Consider the following 19,307-nt stretch of genomic DNA (forward strand, 5'->3'; position numbering starts at 1 on the left):
AAATAAGGGGAGGGACTCGTAAGTAACTGACAAACTCGATTGCCAAATGTTTTCTATTAAAATGTGAATCTTTATTTAATCCATATGAAATATCCATGATTCTCTATGCTATGAAAGAATTTATTTATCGTTGCTTCTCATGATGCACGGAATATAACAAAATAATATGAACAGTAATATAATACTAGCGACAAATATATTAAAAATGGAGATGTGCCAATCATCAACAGCAGTTTTACTGTTTATTCTTTCTCTTCCCTCTCTCTCTCTCTCTTTCTCGTTCTCTCTCTCGTTCTCTTTCTTTTTCCCTTTCTTTAAGATCTTAATAATAACTCTTATCATTAATATTAGTACTACTATTACTAATACACTACTACTACTATGTACTTTAACACGAGTGAATCCGTACTTTCCTTCGTTGTCGCTTGAATCTACTAAAATCGCATCCTATCGCAAAAGTACGTGTGCCGGAACGCAGGTGCATTTCAAAATTTAAATCAGTGTACGCAACTTACACGCATGCCGGTGGTATATAGTTATTCAATATCAAATAGATTTTACAATGGTCGTATCATATAAATACGCCCGTATGTCTAAGTCACTAAACTTGTCCTTGTGATTACTAGTGCTGTTAGTAATTAAATATGTCTGACGTTTGAATGTGTTATCCGTTTTCATCGTAAAATATCTTTACTACCACAAACACAATCATCATATTTGATCAGTTGATAGTTCTCAACACCTGCTTCGCTATTATAATTTTGTTATACTTCTAAATTAACAATAACATTAATAATAGAGAAAACTCGCGTCAAAAAGATATTTACGAGATCACTTCAATTCAACAAAAAGAATGCTTGCCGAAAGTAATAAAATTTTCAATTGAAGCGCAAGTAGACATTTATTCGTTTTTTTTTCGATTTGTGTGCTTATATGACTTTCAATATATCGAATACTGTCAATTTTGAATAGAAACCGAAATCTTGTAACTTTGTTCGCAAATGTATTACTGTATTATTCTCCTTAAAAAAAAAAAAAAAAAGGGAGGGGGGGGGGGGATCGTAGACGACAGAGTTAATCCCCTTGTATGTACAAATTCATAAAAAAGATTTTATAATTTTGACAATAAACTGAATTTCTGCGTTCGCGTGTTTACTGTGTGATAACTCAATTTAAAACGAATCAAGTCGAAATAGAAATGAAGATGTCGAGATGGACCATGGAATTATGAAAATTGTCTCTGCGATCTCTTTATGAAACGGTATGTTTGATATTAAAACCGTGACCTTCATGTCCTCTACCAATTCCATAACCTTCGTATGAGCCAGTCAGCAATATGAACAGGTGTAGCAAGTAAATATCCTACGGCAGAAACCGAAAAAAAAAAGAAAAGAAAATATTATATTCGTTCATTCTCTTTCCAACTCTTTCTCTTAACGCGCGTCGTCGCGCGCGCAACGATTTGGGGGAGGGGACGGGGGAGCGGAGAAAATGATGGAGAACGAAGAAAGAAACAGCAATCGGATCGCCTTCGAATCGGAAATAAGAGGACTCGAAAATACAAAGGAAGCGTACGCTGTCGTGTTAATGAACTTTCTCGGGAATTTCAGAAAGTATATGTGTACGATGCGTAAATAAAATGTATTTTCTTGCGCATTAACATTGCTGTGTCTTCGCTACCATAAACACAATCATTATATTTCATCAATTGATTCCTTATTGCTCTACGATACTTATCGATTGAGACTATAACTAAGCCCGCTTATGCTAATCGCCATTTTTGCTCGCGGTCTAATACCGTGTACGCTCGATCTGGATTATAATCTCGAGTCCCGTCAACGAGTGAATTCGTCGTTTAACTTGCCTCGCTTACAACCGCTTAAAATTGGATGTTGAGCCGACACAATGCTTTCAATCCAGACACGCGAACATACGAATACGCGAACTTTGAAATCGCGAAGAACAAGATAATCGACAAAATAATCATGCTATTATCTGCATATCTGCATCTGCTTTATACGAATGTTACTATGTAACGTAATCCCGTATGTTTTAATCGTGAAAAAGTCATTGATGACACATCATTGATTGAGTTGTTCTCACAACTTGTTTCTCAATACAGATGCGTAATACGGTCTAAGATATCCTGAGGATCCTGACTCCTGATTATAGTCATACGAATGATGTCAACAGAGCGAGAAATCATGCGGATTTTTCCTCCTTCTTTAGAAATGTACATTACAGCCATCAAAATCAATTTTAATTCCTTAGCTGCGTTCATATGCATGTGATTAATAAATTGAAATATATCGAAAGATCCTGTCTCTTAATTATCCTGTATTAATAAATTCTATTTATATTTGTGTTGAAGGAAAAACGAACAAACGACGGCAGCTGATTATCGAGATTAAACGCGATGGTCTTTTGACGATATATGCGAATTAACTTATTTCCAATTTATTTCGATAGTGCAGAAGAAAAACACGATTTCTCGCTTTGAATTCGCCTTATTTAGTATTCGCATAATTTAGTATGACTGTAATGAGAAGCGGAAGCCTCAATTCAGATATCAGATGTCGAATTCTCATCAAAAACATCTTAATGTTTTGTCGTACTCGCGTAAGAATAATATTAACATCGTCACTTTACATACTGTAAAATATATTATTATTACTTCAAGTAATTTCCATATATAAATGCAAATTTGGTATGCATTAGAAGTAACAGTGTTTCCAAAATTTCCTTGTGGAAAGTCAAACGCTATAAAAACGATTTCAACTACAATTGACTCTGCTGTAAAGCGGCGCGATACAAGCGGCGCGCGACTTTACAAGTGGCACCAATCAATGAAGTGTCGTACATAAAGCTCAAATTTATTTGACGTAACTTCCTGGCTCCAGTCATAACTGCTCGACAAACACAAAAACGCCCCAACTGCCCTTCCGCAAAGGTAGATGCGTTGTAGTTGCGTAATTTTTCTTCACGCCAACATGCGTGCTCTTTCGCGAAATGGAGGGAAATCTGCCGTAGACGACGTCGAGCAAGTGTCCCGCAACTCACAGTCTCATCTCATGTTCCATCCTCGCAGACAGTTCGCACGTCCTCGCAGTTTCTCGCTTGTCCCACGAAGTTTTGAATCAGCTGATTTTTCGCGAAACTTTCCCACGTAGATTTAAAGTACGCAAATTGAACGTGCCCTACCACCATGTGTATTGTAATATGTATGTGTGTTATATGTGTTGTGTGTGTGTGTATATATATATATATACACATATGCGTCAAAGAAACAAAGGGAGTCCTCGAATACATGATCGAAGAATGACTTCGTTCTATCCTTTTAGCGACGATAAGGATGGTAATTAGAGCTGGACGCAGATCCCGTGTAACCCCTTTGGGGCCCACCGCCATAGTTGTCGTTGGTTCCTGGTGCAGCAGGAACACTCGAAGCTCCATATCCGGCGCCTGTTAGAATCGCACAAAAGAACGTAGTACTGCGTGCCAGGACGTGGCGAGGACGTAATCGGAGAGGGTGGTACAGAGCAATGGTCGTGTTACTTTACGATAACTCAAGAGACTGATTCTCGACAGGAAATATGATGTTGAGCATGAGAAACAGTGACAGAAGCTTCGCTCTTTGCAATCTGAACCGCTGATGTGCGGATAATTATAAACGAGAAAAAAAGAGATATCATTTTCGCGTCCGGATTCTTTGCAAATCAAATGAATCATGTATCTTGTAATTTACTCGTATAAAAATTTTGAAATTACCGTTATCTCGAGTGATGCAATGTATTTTTTCGAGTTTCCGAGATTGTTTAGACGTCATACAGGACCGCAAAGAGTTAAGACTGATAAGAGTGGCTGAAAAGCGGGATCAGCTTAAAGCAGGGAACGAAGGAAGCGATCGGGAGAAACGGTCACTCAGAGCACTTTCCTCAAATTCAAAATTTAAATCGAATACCCGAGACAACGCATAATTTTCGCAGCAAGATCAAGAGTATACTGCGCATGTACACAGCCCTAGTTGAATAATTTCAAAAATAGAAATTGTGTTACTGAGAAATAGCAAAAATAAAAAAGAAATCAGACCAGTACTGGTTGATTAATGTCACAAGCAACTGAAGAAAATATTTCGCAATGGAGGAAAGTACACGCGGGAAGAGAATATGAGAGATTTATGGAAGTATCGGAGGATCAAAGCGCGCAGGAAGACATCTTGGCAATGACATTCGTACGTGTCCCTTCGAAAATGAATAAATAGAAAGAAAAACTACTTTTGTATACCGAACTCGACAATTGATCACAAATTGAATGAATCAGTCTGGCTCTCCATTCTATTATATATATATTTAAAAAAAAAAAAAAAAAAAAAAACATTCTTTCGATGCTGAACATTCACACGAAAAATAAAACTAATTGAGATACAGCAAATATAACGATCTAATGTAATAACGTTAGTTGGACATCCAGTAATATCTATTCTATATACAGGATATGAAAAATAATAAGCGAAAAATATACAATTAACATTTACTTGTGTATTGAATTCTTCAGATTTATAAATACATCTGAATCACCTCGTACGCCATACCAGAGTTATTGCTACGAAGGACAAAAGATCGAGAAAATACAGGAGTGAAAATGACGGAGGAAAACACGACGAAAGACGGAATAGAAAGAAGGAAAGGGTGAGAAAGGAAAATTATTGAAGTTATCCGTTGCGAATAAAGTGAAATAAGGAAGCAGGCTAAGAAATTTGTTATGCAAGTATGTGGTACCGGAAGAAACACATGTCGCTCGTGAAACAATACCCGGTGTAGGATAAAAAGATGGATGGATGTGAATAGATGGATAGGCAGAATTTTACTGGGGCTAATTTGGACTCGAGTAATTTGAGATGTGCTAAACTAATTTCACCGACCTAGATCTTGGAAGAGGTTACACACTTCCTGTCAAATCCGGGAGATCCGAGTATGCGTAGCGGCTCTTAGGACCTTCGAATAAGTTTCAAATCGCGAGTTCGTGATTAATTTCGTGAAGAGGATGCGCCCGAAGCAACGTCTAAAAACAGGTCAACTTGTTTGCAACGACTTTATATCCGTTCACGGCGGGACATCATCACGTCGTCGATTCATCGGTCCCTTAACGCTTTCCAACTCAATTTCGCCTTTACTATAGACAGATGTTTGAAATTAGAACTAGACAAATATCTCGACCACAAAAATCACTGCAAAACTGTAAATTAACGTTTCCGCTCAAGAATCGTAAAAGCGATTAATTTCTGCGATCGACTTACGAGTGATTACCTACAAGCGTTACAGTAATTTCACTTAACAGCTGATTTATAATCAATAGTGCTTAAACGCGCTCGCGATATTCACTTCAGTCTAGCAAGCATGAAAGAACGAGGAACTCTTCAATGATGCGTAAAAGATAACAAGTAGTCGAATACTAGTATAGTAAGTCGCGCTTTCCGTTCAGCGTGCCAACATCGTGGTAGAGCCACGTGAAAACCTCGCAATCTCTGATAAAACTCGCAATTAGAAAGCGTTAAACGGACACCTTATACGTTAATTAATTACTTATACTGTTATCTTTTAAGTACTTAAAACAACTGTAGGCACTATCAATTATCACGATTAAAGATAACACATGTATATCTATAAAAAAGCGAGGCACATCTTAAAACTTACTACAAAGCTAACGCTCTCTAAAGATTAAGCGATAAAATTTAATATTAACTTAATAATGAAATCGTACAGCTATATAACGCGATTAGCGGCTTAGCTAGTCTTAGTGTAAACCGAGGCGCTCTCCCTCATTCTTCGTTAACTTAACGACCCTTATTCGGTAATCTTACTGCGCGTTGTACTTCGAACGCCGGATGAGCCGTTTAAAGCCACCCCCTCCCCCCCTTCCGCTATAAAATTAACAAATTACAATATATAATCAAAACTACGATATACACCACCGGCACAAAGCGCGTCGGGAAGGTAATTTTGATCGAAAGTTGTGCACATTAGTCGCCTCCTTTCTCTCGTTTTCTGACATTCTCTCACTCGCCCCCTTTCTCTCGCACATGCACACGCACCCTCCCCTCTCTCTCTCTCACTCACTCACTCACTCACTCACTCACTCACTCACTCACTCACTCATCACTCACTCTCCCTCCCTCCCTCCCTCCCTCCCCCTCCCTCCCTCCCTCTCACTCACTCACTCACTCACTCACTCACTCACTCACTCACTCACTCACTCACTCACTCACTCACTCACTCACTCACTCACTCACTCACTCACTCACTCACTCACTCACTCACTCACTCACTCACTCACTCACTCACTCACTCACTCACTCACTCACTCACTCACTCACTCACTCACTCACTCACTCACTCACTCACTCACTCACTCACTCACTCACTCACTCACTCACTCACTCACTCACTCACTCACTCACTCACTCACTCACTCACTCACTCACTCACTCACTCACTCACTCACTCACTCACTCACTCACTCACTCACTCACTCACTCACTCACTCACTCACTCACTCACTCACTCACTCACTCACTCACTCACTCACTCACTCACTCACTCACTCACTCACTCACTCACTCACTCACTCACTCACTCACTCACTCACTCACTCACTCACTCACTCACTCACTCACTCACTCACTCACTCACTCACTCACTCACTCACTCACTCACACTCACTCACTCACTCACTCACTCACTCACTCACTCACTCACTCACTCACTCACTCACTCACTCACTCACTCACTCCCACTCACTCACTCCACTCACTCCACTCACTCACTCCCACTCACTCCCACTCACTCCCCCCCCCCACTCACTCACTCACTCACTCACTCACTCACTCACCCCCTCACTCACCTCACTCACTCACTCACTCACTCACTCACTCACTCACTCACTCACTCACTCACTCACTCACTCACACTCACTCACTCACTCACTCACTCACTCACTCACTCACTCACTCCTCTCTCTCTCTCTCTCTCTCTCTCTCTCTCTCTCTCTATTCTCTCTCTCGCTCTCGCTCTCTCTCGCCTATTCGCGTGCCCATGAAACTTATTTTTCTCGTCCCTCGACCGTTCGGACGTCAACATCATTTCTAGCGCCTATAGGGGTGGTAATTGGTGTGCTGGGTCAAGGAGAACCGTTGGGGACCCGGAGCTGCGTCTCCGTTCTGGATGAAGGTCGAACTTCCAGTTTCGATGTTTTTAAACTTAGGAATCGGGAGGACGTCTGCGGGAAAGCAAAAAGGAAGAGAGGTCGTTAGAGTTCACTTTATATCCGGGAATGTACTTTTATCTCGAATGCCGCTTCCATAGAGAAGCATTGAACGAGGTTCGTGATTGAGATAGTACACCGGATGAGAAAGGACAGTTAAAAAGGGTGCAGGATGGGAAATATGTTTCTCTCTTTTTCTCACACACGCACACACACATACACTCACTCTCTTTCTCTCGCTTTCTAAGGATGGTCTTATTTTAAGTGGCTAAGAGACAGTTACAGTTTCTCGAAGCTCCAGCTTTAACCCTTTAACCGAGTTTCTGTTTTCGTAACATTACACTATGATTATAATCTAAATACTACCTAAAATTAATTAATTTATGCATATCCTTACGACACAAAGGTAATTCGAAAATAATTTGCGTAGCACACGAATTGCCACTTTATCGAATTATTTATAAATCATAAATACGTTACTGATATATACTACATTTTGTATTTATCTGATTGAAACCATATCGTCGGTATCTTTATATATCGGTACGTTTCAAGGCGATATTATTTTTATATATAAATACTAATATATGTATATATACGTATAGATATATATAAGTAACATCTACATACTAATGCATGAAACTATATTACGATCTCTAATGTAGGAAAATTAAGAATTACGCGTATGTATATGTAAACGCAGCAGAAATATCTTAATCGCCTGCCCGGTTAATGGGTTAAGTTTTACGGTATACTTAGAGATTAAGTTTATCAAGATCATGTCAGCACTAGAGATTAAAACGTTACAAGTAAAAATATATCTGTATAATTAAAGGCCGAAAAGTTCAAACCTCGTTTCCATATGAAATTTTTTTTTTTACAAATTAATTAGTCTTGAGTAAATATATATGTTGAAATGCTCACATGTCAACACCAAGTCAACTCGAAACTGAGACTGCGTATCGTCGTAAGGTGTTGGAAAAACGCGAAGGGGAATTTGTGTGGTTGATAAAAATGGTTGGGATAAAAACCGTTGTACGTCCCAGATTCGAGAGATGGCATGGAGCACGTACGTGTGTTGGGGGACGCGCGTAAAACACTGCACCAATTGAAAGCTTGTCTCCACCGTTTCCGATACGTTCTAGGATGTCCGCGACAATAAAAATTCAAAAAATTCGCACAATCAACATTTCTCAATAGTGGACCACCTCTGTATAATTTCATCCTCCTGGAATACTTACGACAGATCGTGCATACGGAAATCGCCACGATGATTTTCCCCCGACAAGTGCAATGTGACTTTTGACCAAATGCAAAATCACACGCCGTGAAAATGATATCAGCTCGCTCTACTGACGAGACATACACACACATAACTGTATGCTGTATTTCGATAGTAACACACACAACTGTATGCTGTATTTCGATAGTAACACAGTTTCAACGATCATAGCACAGTGAATATGCACAGTGAGACACACATATTGTGTCATCTAATTGCAAAAAACAGAAGCAGCGAAAAAAGGCAGCGGAAAAGATCACCCGGAATATATATATATATATATATATGATAATTGAATATATACGATTGCAATGCGCTGGCCTGAGCAATCGAACTCGATCGCCCAGACGTTTGCGTCATCGCTGTACAAAAATTAAGAAAATTCACTAGTGCGCAATTTCTCCTGTGTGCCGCGCACTCGCATGCTGATTTTTATTTATATAATAATCTACTCTTTTGTGCTCATCATGATTCACTCATTCCGCACTAAATAGCTCAGGGTATCTAGAACTATTTAGTGCATTATCCTATTCAACGAGTTTCTCGTAACAGATTGTGTCAAAAAACAAAAATAAAAAAAGAAACGAGAGAAAATGACAGTTTGATAGTCACACAATAGCACTCGCACGTCTCGCAGTAAGGGATCTGAATATATTTGAATGATCGTCATTAAAACTGCATGCAGTATTTTAAATCTTAACAATATGATGGAAACGATTATCTAAATAAGGTACCAATACCTAATTTAAGTAAAGGGATTGAAAGCAATTCGGTTTTGAATGATAATATCAAAATCTGTTTTTTTTTCATCAATATCATTTTCTATTTAATCATTCTCATAATCTATATCAGTGTGTATTTTTACGAATAATGATCAATGTTTCTCTATATTATAGTAATCATCAGCATATCAACTTATATTATATATATATATATATGTATATAGATTTATATATATATAATATTATATATATGTATATTATTATAATTGTTATTAATATTAATATATCTTAAGTATCAATTAATCAATTAATCCACTAGAAACACCATTAAGTATATGAAGTATGTCAATATATATATGTATATAATTGTATATGTATATATATATATATCATTCTGCTTATGTATACTGGATCTTTCACAACATATAAGATGCACTGTAAGGAGGCACTCAGGACCTAAAAATAATTTTAAAAAATTTATATAAAAATTTGTCCAAAATTGATTCTATTTCAAATTACAATCATTTTTATGTTTAATTTAAACTATAATTTGTACTAGATTTACATACATTTGAATACTCAGCGTTCAACATCAGTTTGACAGTCGTCATTTGTTTTATCTGTTACATATCGTTGATTATTATTACTAACGTTTGTGTGTTTTTACAACACTTCATACTTTTTTCTAGTAACAAAAACTTATCCAAACCAAGAGATGGCTAACATCCAATTATATGGCCCTGCTGAATACAATGTAGCTGGAGTAAGATGTCTATACGTAATTTTCGTCTATACGTATACGTAAATTTTTTAATTATCGTTTGCCGAATGGAAGGACATATCAATAAATAGGGGAACATCTAGATGCTGGTTCGCTTGAAAAACAAGTTCGAGAAGAACGAGTCAAGCTCAACCTTTGACCAATTTTGCAGTTGAGAGTATTGTAATTCTTCTACAATGTATCGAACAAAATTGCCGATATATCAGACAAATATCTAAAATTTTTGAATATGTCAGGGAAATCTGTGCTCAAAATTTCGGCTTTTGTGCAAACGCAATGAGATTATTTTATGTACTTTTCTTAAAAATAAACAGAATGGTGTTAGAACAAAAATGTAACTTGAAATGCAACTTTGGGCATATGTTTATACAAATTTTCTTAATTATTATTAAATCCTGTATAAATTCATCTCTACAATGGATCTCACATGTTGCAAAATACCTTGTATATATGTGTGTGTGTGTATGTGTATGTGTATTGTATTTAATGAATAATAATAAGAATTAGAATAATAATAATAATAATAATAGCAATAATAGCAATAATAATAGTAATAATATAATAATAATGATAGTAATAGAGTAGTAGTATTTAAGTTGTAATAGTAATAGTAATAGTAGCAGTAGTAGTAATATTAGTAGTAATAATAGTGGTGGTAGTGGTGATGATGGTAGTAGAGATAGTGATAGTGGTGGAGGTAGTGGTGATGGAAATGATGGTGATAGTAACAATAGTAGTAGTAGTCATAGTAGTAATAGTAGTTTTAGTAATAATGATAGTAGTAGTGGTAGTAGTTGTGGTAATAGTTGTAGTAGTAGTTGTAGTAATATTAGTTGTAGTTATAGCAGTAGTAGTAATAGTAATAGTAGTTGTAGTAGTAGTAGTAACAGTCATAGTCGTAGTAGTGTGGTAGTGGTAGTGGTAGTGATAGTGGTGGTGATGGTAATTGTTGAGTTTAGAGTAGTGCAGGAGTAGAGTAGCAGAATAATAGTAGCAATAGTTTAATAGTAATTGTTGTTTTTGTCATTCTTGTAGCAAAGTAGTGTAATAGTAATAGTAATAGTAGTAATACAGTACTATCGTAATAGTATTGTTTTTTCATGTGTCGTCCAGATGAGGGGAAGGGGTAAGAGCGGTACTCGTGTAATATATAACATGTAAAAAAATACATGTGTGTATGTATATTGTGTATTGTGCGTGTAGTGCTTGTGAGACGCACGCGTGTTTATGCATGCATGTATGTATGTGTGTGCGTGCGTGTGTGTCTGTGTGTGTGTGTGTGTGAAAAATAAAAGAGAACAACGAGAAGAAATCAGCGGAACGAGTCGACTTTGACTTCTCTTGTTTGAACCATCCTAAGCATCATTATCATCTTTACGATCAAATATCATCTTTAACGATCACATCGAACCCTCTAATGTATCTACCAAAAAGAACCGTCTAGGATGAGCTTCAATCCTGAATGAACAAATCAACAAGTCTTTCCTGTATTCATTTGTCTACTTTTCGCCTGCTCACCGACCTTTGACCTTTCTCAATATCCTCATTTATTCTTCTACCTCAACTTTATTACTCCGCACTTCCAAAATATCTACCTAATTTTGACTTGGACATTCCTAAATATCCCTATCGATGTTTCAATTCCACTTCTGTTTGACATATGTTATCCCGATTCACCTAGTGACTCTCTCATCGATGATTATCTCACGTTACCACACCTATCGATCACATGTCGCGATGAGTGCGATGGAATTAGACTGCGAGGCGTTCGCATAAATATCGGTTAAATTCAATTTCTATTTAGCTGATAGTAATCCGTATATTTTTGGAAATAGGTCTAGGAAGAGGGGGAGAATCACTCCTATAGACAAGCTTGACACAATCAAGTTTAACCGATATTTATGGCAACGGAAAGTCAGCAAAGTTGTACCGAAATTAAATCGCGCAAAACGGCGATCGTATCGTGCACAGTTTCTCGCTCATATCCCTCACGTTATTCTCAAAAGAGATGATCGATACGCGAAGAGTCTGCAATTAAATGCATTTTTCTGCGCGTATTCCACCGTAGTTAAACATTAAAGACGCGGATCACGAGCCGCACAAGACACACCCGTAATCCGCGGTGACGCACGTACGTGCACTCGTTAATCTCAAAGGTGCGCCTCGATCGACTTTTCCTCTCCCATCGCACCCACGCCACAAAACCTACACACAATGTTAATTTTAGAACCCTACTTTACGTACCGAACGGTACAACACACATCGCGTGCCTCGTCGTTCGTCCACGCCAATCTCCCGCGGTCTCTTCCCCTCCCAACCCTTATGTCAGAGATAACATTGCTAAAATTAGATAACGATCGTTAATTACTTTTTAGCTACTTTCGTAATTTTCTCTCGCTCTCTCGCTCACACATACACATACACACACTCTTCGTTCTCTATCCCTGTCTCCTCCTCCTTTCCCTCGTTCGCCGTGTTTCGCATATAGACGTCATGGGACACTCTCTCCTACACGACAAAAAAACCCCGTGCGCGGACAAATCGAGATTTGGCGATCGTTCTCTTTGTCCTTTAGATAATTAAAATTACACACGGACCCTACGAATCTACCAAAAAAAATGTGACGAAAAGAAGAACAGAGATACAAAGACACGATCGCAGAATAATGCAATGATCGAAAGTCTCCTTTCGTTTGATTTATGATCGCAATTTTCTTTCTCCATCTTTTCTTTTTTTATTTTTCTTCGCCTTTCTTCTCTCTCTCTCTCTCTCTCTCTCTCTCTCTCTCTCTCTCTCTCTCTTTTCTTTTTACACGCAGCTTTCGTTCGTTCAGGATTGGAAAGTGATGCCTTCCAAACGGCAGGTTCGAGGGGTGACGATTTGGAAATATTGCGCCGGCACTCTTTCATCACATCTTCGTTAATAAGCACTAATGGTTTTTAGCTATGATTTCTTTTCCTTTAATGCAAGTACTCCCTATGTACTATACGTAATGCAGCTTAATAAAAGTTACTCTGTGTTTCGCGTGGTTTTATTTAGTAAGATTTGGCAAATCTTAAACCTGATTCGACGCGTGATACAGCGCCAACTCTTGTACCCCGTACATTCTATGTCCAGTATTACTATAGAACGTATATATGAGCGTCTTTTTGTGTACATTTATTTGTATATATGTGTGTGTGTGTGTGTGTGTGTTGTATGTATAGTTTGGTTGTAAAGTCGCATATTTACTCTTACGTTCGCTCGTCTCACCGTAATCACCCGTAATCACGCAGCAACTCTCTCTCTCTCTCTCTCTCTCTCTCTCTCTCTCTCTCTCTCTCTCTCTCTCTCTCTCTCTCTCTCTCTCACACACACTCACTCATCCTTCCTTGTCGCATTCACACAGTCTTCCCTCGGAGAATTCGAATCTATTCGTTCGATTTTTTTCACTATCTGAATCTCTCGGGCCGTATCTATCTCTCGTAATAAGCTTAACTACGCTATTGTTATTCACAATGCGCTCGCATATTATCAGTAAGCAACAGAGGCAGCGCCTCTGCGCAATAAAGTATGCACCCATTTCTTATCGTTATCCCTTAATTAATCATATTATAATTGACATCACAGAATCAAAATTTGCCTGAGATGGCATTTTTGTTAATTATTCAACATGAGGCGGATATAGTAATATAATTAGAGATACGGAATCCTTAAAATTGCTTAATCAATAAATTCCAATAAATTATTTGACTTATATAGCGCGAATGTCTTAATCAATTTCTTTGCACGTATATCGCCGGAGACTCGTTGAAAAAACACGAATTAATTCGATTCCTCATACAACTCCCATAACGCACGAATAACGCGTCAATCGCTCGATATCGAACGCTCAATCATCACGCACTCTTACCAATTTATTCTCACATTCAGTCTCATCGATCGCACCAACATTCTCTCGTTAGAAGCCTGATCGCGCGCACGCCTCTGTTCGTTTTTCACTCGCATACATTTTGCCCTGCCTGTGATTTATTATCGTACCCCATTTACTTTCTTGCTTCCTAACAAAAGAATTAAATTACAACGACTAATCAACGACTTAGATACGCCTTTCCTTTTACTTAAGAATTACGGAATAATTATGATTCTCACGAGAACACAATGGTTGGCATTTGTTGTTTCATTAAAAATATTTCACTTTCCCTATTTTAATACTTCTTTCTACAACGGCCTTACTTCGAGTTACAAGTTTAATTAATTAATTAGACAATAATCGATACCTCTTAATTATTGATCCTACATGCGTCGATACCCTCCCTCGCTCCTCAACCCGTTGAAGAGCGGGGCAACACAGGTCTCTCTATATAATATTGTGTTTATGATAATTAAAAACGAGTCAAGTGAGTTTCATTTAATTACTTCTGTTTTTTTCTTTCTGCGTTAAGGTACTCTGAGATAATCATTAATTTATAATACATTTGTACACACAACTTATCCCTTAATCAATAATTATATCGTTTTATCTACGTTGCCCAAGTTTTCGCATGCGTTCATCTTTCAACCCCATCCGCTCCACCCTGGCCCCGCGCCAAATACCACCTCGCGAAGACGCGACACCCTTGCGGTGAAGGGCCGCGCATCGACCGCACGCTATCGCGATTTTAAGACACACGTTTCGAAAGTCTGCTGTCTCGTCGAAGCACGAAGTAACATTCGTACCGATATATGCATATGTATATATATATATATGTGTATATATATATATATATATATATATATGTAGTAGAAGAGAACGGAAATAAGCCGTCGACTTTGTTTCGTGCGTTGCTATTGATCGAAGGCGATTTCATTTTCATATTTGAGCATTCCATCATCCATCTTCGACGTCCTAGAATTCCGAAGAAGCACGAGAAAAGCGACAAATGTACGCTCAGACGTGTAATTTCGTGCGTTTATGCATTTCCTTCCATGCCTCGAGACACAATCGAATGCAAAAGTCTCGTTGACGTGTCAAGCTGTCCACTTTGAAACAATGTTTAAAAGAGAAAAAAAAAATGTTTGAATCACACACGCCGTCGAGTGTACTTGAACGCGTTATTCTCGAAGCACTTTGTGCACAAAACGACAAGATGATAATCGCAAGAGAGACCGAGATCACGTCGATAACAACGTTACTCGTTTCATAGGTCGATTCGCGCGTATTAGCTGTGACTCACTAAGATATGTACAAAAATTTAGCGGACAAGAAATTACCTTCTATTACAAAAATTTTATGTCACAAAGATATAAAATTTCACTACATTATACACTATACAAATCCAGAGACGATAAATTCTATTAAAAAAATATGAAGCGTGATCGTTCGAGAATCACTAGTTAGACGTTTATTAAAGCGTCACGCGACGTCGAGAGAACCGCACTCGAAAGGAACAAAGTCAAGTTGATCGACTGCTTAGAAATCTCGGTAAATGAGAAAAACCTCCCTCTTTGCATCTGCTTCTTCTTTTATTCTTTCCTCCGTAACTACCTCGCGTCATCGTCCGAAGAAAAGAGATTTTAGCACTTTCGGTATTGTACACTTTATCCTCGTATTATTTTAACCTGATTCGGTCTTATCCAGCTACCTTACGATTGCTTTTTTTTCGTACAGCTATCACCCTTAGGCGGAGATAACGAGTTTATTACATGCAACTTTCTGCCTCTTTATCTCGAGTAAACTAGACCGTAAGACATTAGATAGCCCATTAACTATTAGTAGCAATAAGCGCGACAATCGTTCGACCTTACAACCACCTTTCTAATTAGTATTCTGAGAATGCGTCGCGAAAAATTTAATTTAATCCCCCTTCTTTAGAGTCGTCTTATATACGGCTATTATTTATCTACCTAACCGAGTCCAGATTCCGCTACGCCCATCGTGTCTTTCTCTTTGTCTCTCTTTTTACGCGCGTACACACACACACGCACACGCACACACACACACCCACACGCACACACACACACACACATACATACACACACACACACACACACACACACACACACACACACACGCACGCACACGCACACGCATACACACACATAGCATTCTCAACCGCACAAGATTCTTACACGGACAACGACACCAATTTTAAGCTCTCATCCATCTGTCGACTTTGATTAACGTTTAAGACCCTCCCTTTATTAAATCTAACTTACACTCTCTTTGTCTCTCCCTCTTTCACTCTTGCTCGCTCACTCACTCACTCACTCACTCGCTCATTCATTCTCTCTCTTTCTCTCTTGTTCTTTCGCACTCTTGCATTCTGTTCCTCTTTCGCACACATGTCTTATTACTCCTTAGCCTCGAGAAGCTGTAGATATAATTTATTTTACCGAGAAAATAGTAAAGCCATGGCTGATGACAATTAATTAATTAATTACGGTAGAAATTAATAACGACAGTACAATTTCCTTCCCTACTTTCCTCATCTTCTTCCACCCTCTCCCCCTCTTTCTCTCTCCTTTTCTCCAAACTCTTTTGTTTTAGGTGGTATTATAACGCGTTAATAGTTAATAGTTAATTAGTGATAATTGTAGCAGTACTTTGACACTTCTTTTATCTTTTAATAGGTTTTGTTTTTCCGCTTTTATCCTAAGCCTAAGTGTCATGGCAATATTTCCAAATCGTGCTGAGAAGCGTACGAGCAGCGGGCACGCGCGCTCGCGAGGAGAAACAGCAGACGCGCGACACTGTTATTAAAGATCTTTTTTACCCGGACAGGATATCTCGTTATTAAAACATACGCTGATTACTCGATTATCGTATTATGCTCCACGCGACTTATTTCGCGACCCGAAAGCCGCCGAGAGAACCGCCGCTCGTGTTTTCCACGAAGGATATAGTGGTCGTTGGACGCATTTCGCTCGGCGAAATGATCGGCGTCAAATTAAAAATACGACTCTAGCGGGCGTGATGTCGTTAAACGCGAGGAAATTAAGGCCTATTGCAAAGTTCGCGGGCAAGGTCCTTAGTCTAGCTTCCGACTTCACGAGCGGTCAGTCTAGTTTCCCGTCCGTTTCTCGACGAAACCGAAATCCTGGAATGAGCAAAATGTGGAGTATCCCGACCCCAATGACTGCCGCCGCACCGTGGTCGATAACCGATTCTCAAAACTGGAGAGATGCGCGATTTTCGTATTTCGATATCGAGCCGCACTGACCGTGTTTTCTTTTCTCGACTTGATAGGAAGTTTTTGCAATACCGTCTCTCAGATACGGTAAATCGTCAATCGCGAATATTATTGGTCGCGTACATGGCGACGTTATTTCTGAGCGAATAACGTTCACGACTTATATTTACCGTATCTGAGAGACGGTATTGCAAAAACTCCCTAATGTCCGGCCGAATTCCCGGTAAAGTTTCTCTCCTTCTCTTTCTCTCTGCTCGTTGGCGACACACGGTGTCCGTCTCTTTCGCATTGTTACTCCGAGATGTGAAATAACAATCGCTCCGATCGGCCCTACCCGTCGCTTGTTTGTTTGTAACCGTAACGAACGAAAAGAAGCAAACGCAATGGGCGCGCTACGATGTCCGAAAATGCGTTCCAACTACCAACCGACCCAGGACTCCGCCGCCGGTCTATCGTTATAACACAGTTATCTCCACGATTGTTCCTCTCTACGTACATACATACGTATGTTATAATATAGTGGATGAACATCAAACATTAAATATTACTCGTTAAAGTACAAACAGTTATCTAGTTAGTACATGCGCATACGAACTCGTAAATACTATTTATACTCAGTGTTCGGCTCAGTGCATTCGCCGTTCTTGTCTGGTAGATAATGTATATAAGCGCTCCCCCTCCTCCCTTCCAGTCCACCTTCTCTAGGGGGAACGCGATAACCTAATCGATAAAGTTTTTTTCGCCCACAAGTGGTCGCTCGCACGTAAATCTTCACGTGTATATGCTATCTTAAAAGCGAATTCTACGAATAGTATAGTGTGTATCGATTTCGATTATGATCGTCACATTTGCGTCGCGTCCATGTAACAAGCGTAGAGGACTCCCGTTAAATGCAAAAAGGTTCGACGTTCGACGATAGCGAGTTAGATCAGTGATCGGCAATCTCTCTCTCTCTCTCTCTCTCTCTCTCTCTCTCTCTCTCTCTCTCTCTCTCTCTCTCTCTCTCTCTCTCTCTCTCTCCCTCTCCCCCCTCTCTCTCTCTCTCGCGCGTGTATCGCGAATAAATAAATACAGTTATGCTATCAAGAAGCGTAAGCGTAAGCAAAGTTATATTCCTACGTGGGAAAGAAAACGAAAGAAAGGAGAAATTTAGAAAATGTCACGGAAATGTCTGGAAGATTACGCGAGAACGTTACAAGAGTGTCGATGGAGAATTATGAAGGGTGTAAAACAGGATCCCCAGCAGATTTTCATTGTCGCCCCACCACTGTACCATGAAAGAAACAACGGGAATTGTGAAGAGACGCGAGTTACAATCTCGTAAGAAGCGGATGTTTCGGGATGATATCGGGAAGGAGAACACAAATAGAGCTCGTGCTATGCCGACGTTATCAATAGCTTGCCGAGCACTGTAGGACAGCGCAGAGATGACGCACACCCGTTCGCACGTACGTATGATCGCGTTTGGTCATTTAATTAGACGTTACTGGTAATTCCTTAATTAAGTTGCCATAATGTTCTAGTTTGCTGATTAAATAACCATCTAATATTATAATCATGACGTTCTATCGCGAAGGATAAACTATTGATTCTCGCAGGTTCTCGTTATCCTCTCTCTTATTAAGCTGTAAAATGCATTACTCAATCTATATTCATCGCGTATTTTTTTTTCGACGTACTCGACTATATCGTAGAATAAAATTTACAAGTATTATATCTCTACCTTCTTCGAATATACAAGAGTTCGTGTAATAACCAAAATCTAATTAAATATAAATCCAACAATTACATATGAAACCCTCGTCGCGCAGTTCTTTCGTCAGTTAGTTAAGTTACAAATTACAACTAGTTTACGCTTTACATCGATCTACTGGCATTACCACGTAATTAAACGCGCCAGTTTTAGTTACTTATTCGTCCAAACGGAATCGAATGTCGTTACACGTGATACCCCCACTCGGCCCTGATACCTCTAAAAGTTATCATTAATTAACTAGCACTTAAACAAGAAAATGTTTCTTTTCGGGTCCCAAGTGACTTACAGACTGGCTTACTTAAGAGAACGGATTACTGTGTGTGTGTGTGTGTTACTAGGACTTTCCGACTGGTTC

General features: G+C 39.0%; 1 protein-coding gene across 9 annotated transcripts in view; it reads right to left on the reverse strand.

Annotated features, from left to right (window-relative positions):
- Window positions 1-19,307, reverse strand: part of Hrb27C (Heterogeneous nuclear ribonucleoprotein at 27C) — a 91,225-nt gene that overhangs the window by 52,329 nt on the left and 19,589 nt on the right. For 3 of the 9 annotated variants that reach the window (XM_019842752.2, XM_019842738.2, XM_025301371.1), the window contains one exon: window positions 9,339-9,720. The exons of 2 other annotated variants lie outside the window; for them this stretch is intronic. In XM_019842752.2, the coding sequence (XP_019698311.1) occupies window positions 9,572-9,720 (149 nt within the window). In that variant the 3' untranslated portion in view covers window positions 9,339-9,571. Of the gene's footprint in view, window positions 1-3,146; window positions 3,463-4,544; window positions 4,995-9,338; window positions 9,721-19,307 lie in introns of those variants that run through there. 4 more of the 9 variants (XM_025301370.1, XM_025301372.1, XM_011146247.3 and 1 more) reach the window with 4 other exon arrangements.

The sequence above is a fragment of the Harpegnathos saltator genome, unplaced genomic scaffold (assembly GCF_003227715.2).
Source record: "Harpegnathos saltator strain DR-91 unplaced genomic scaffold, Hsal_v8.6 scaffold414, whole genome shotgun sequence".
Taxonomy (NCBI): Eukaryota; Metazoa; Arthropoda; class Insecta; order Hymenoptera; family Formicidae; genus Harpegnathos; species Harpegnathos saltator.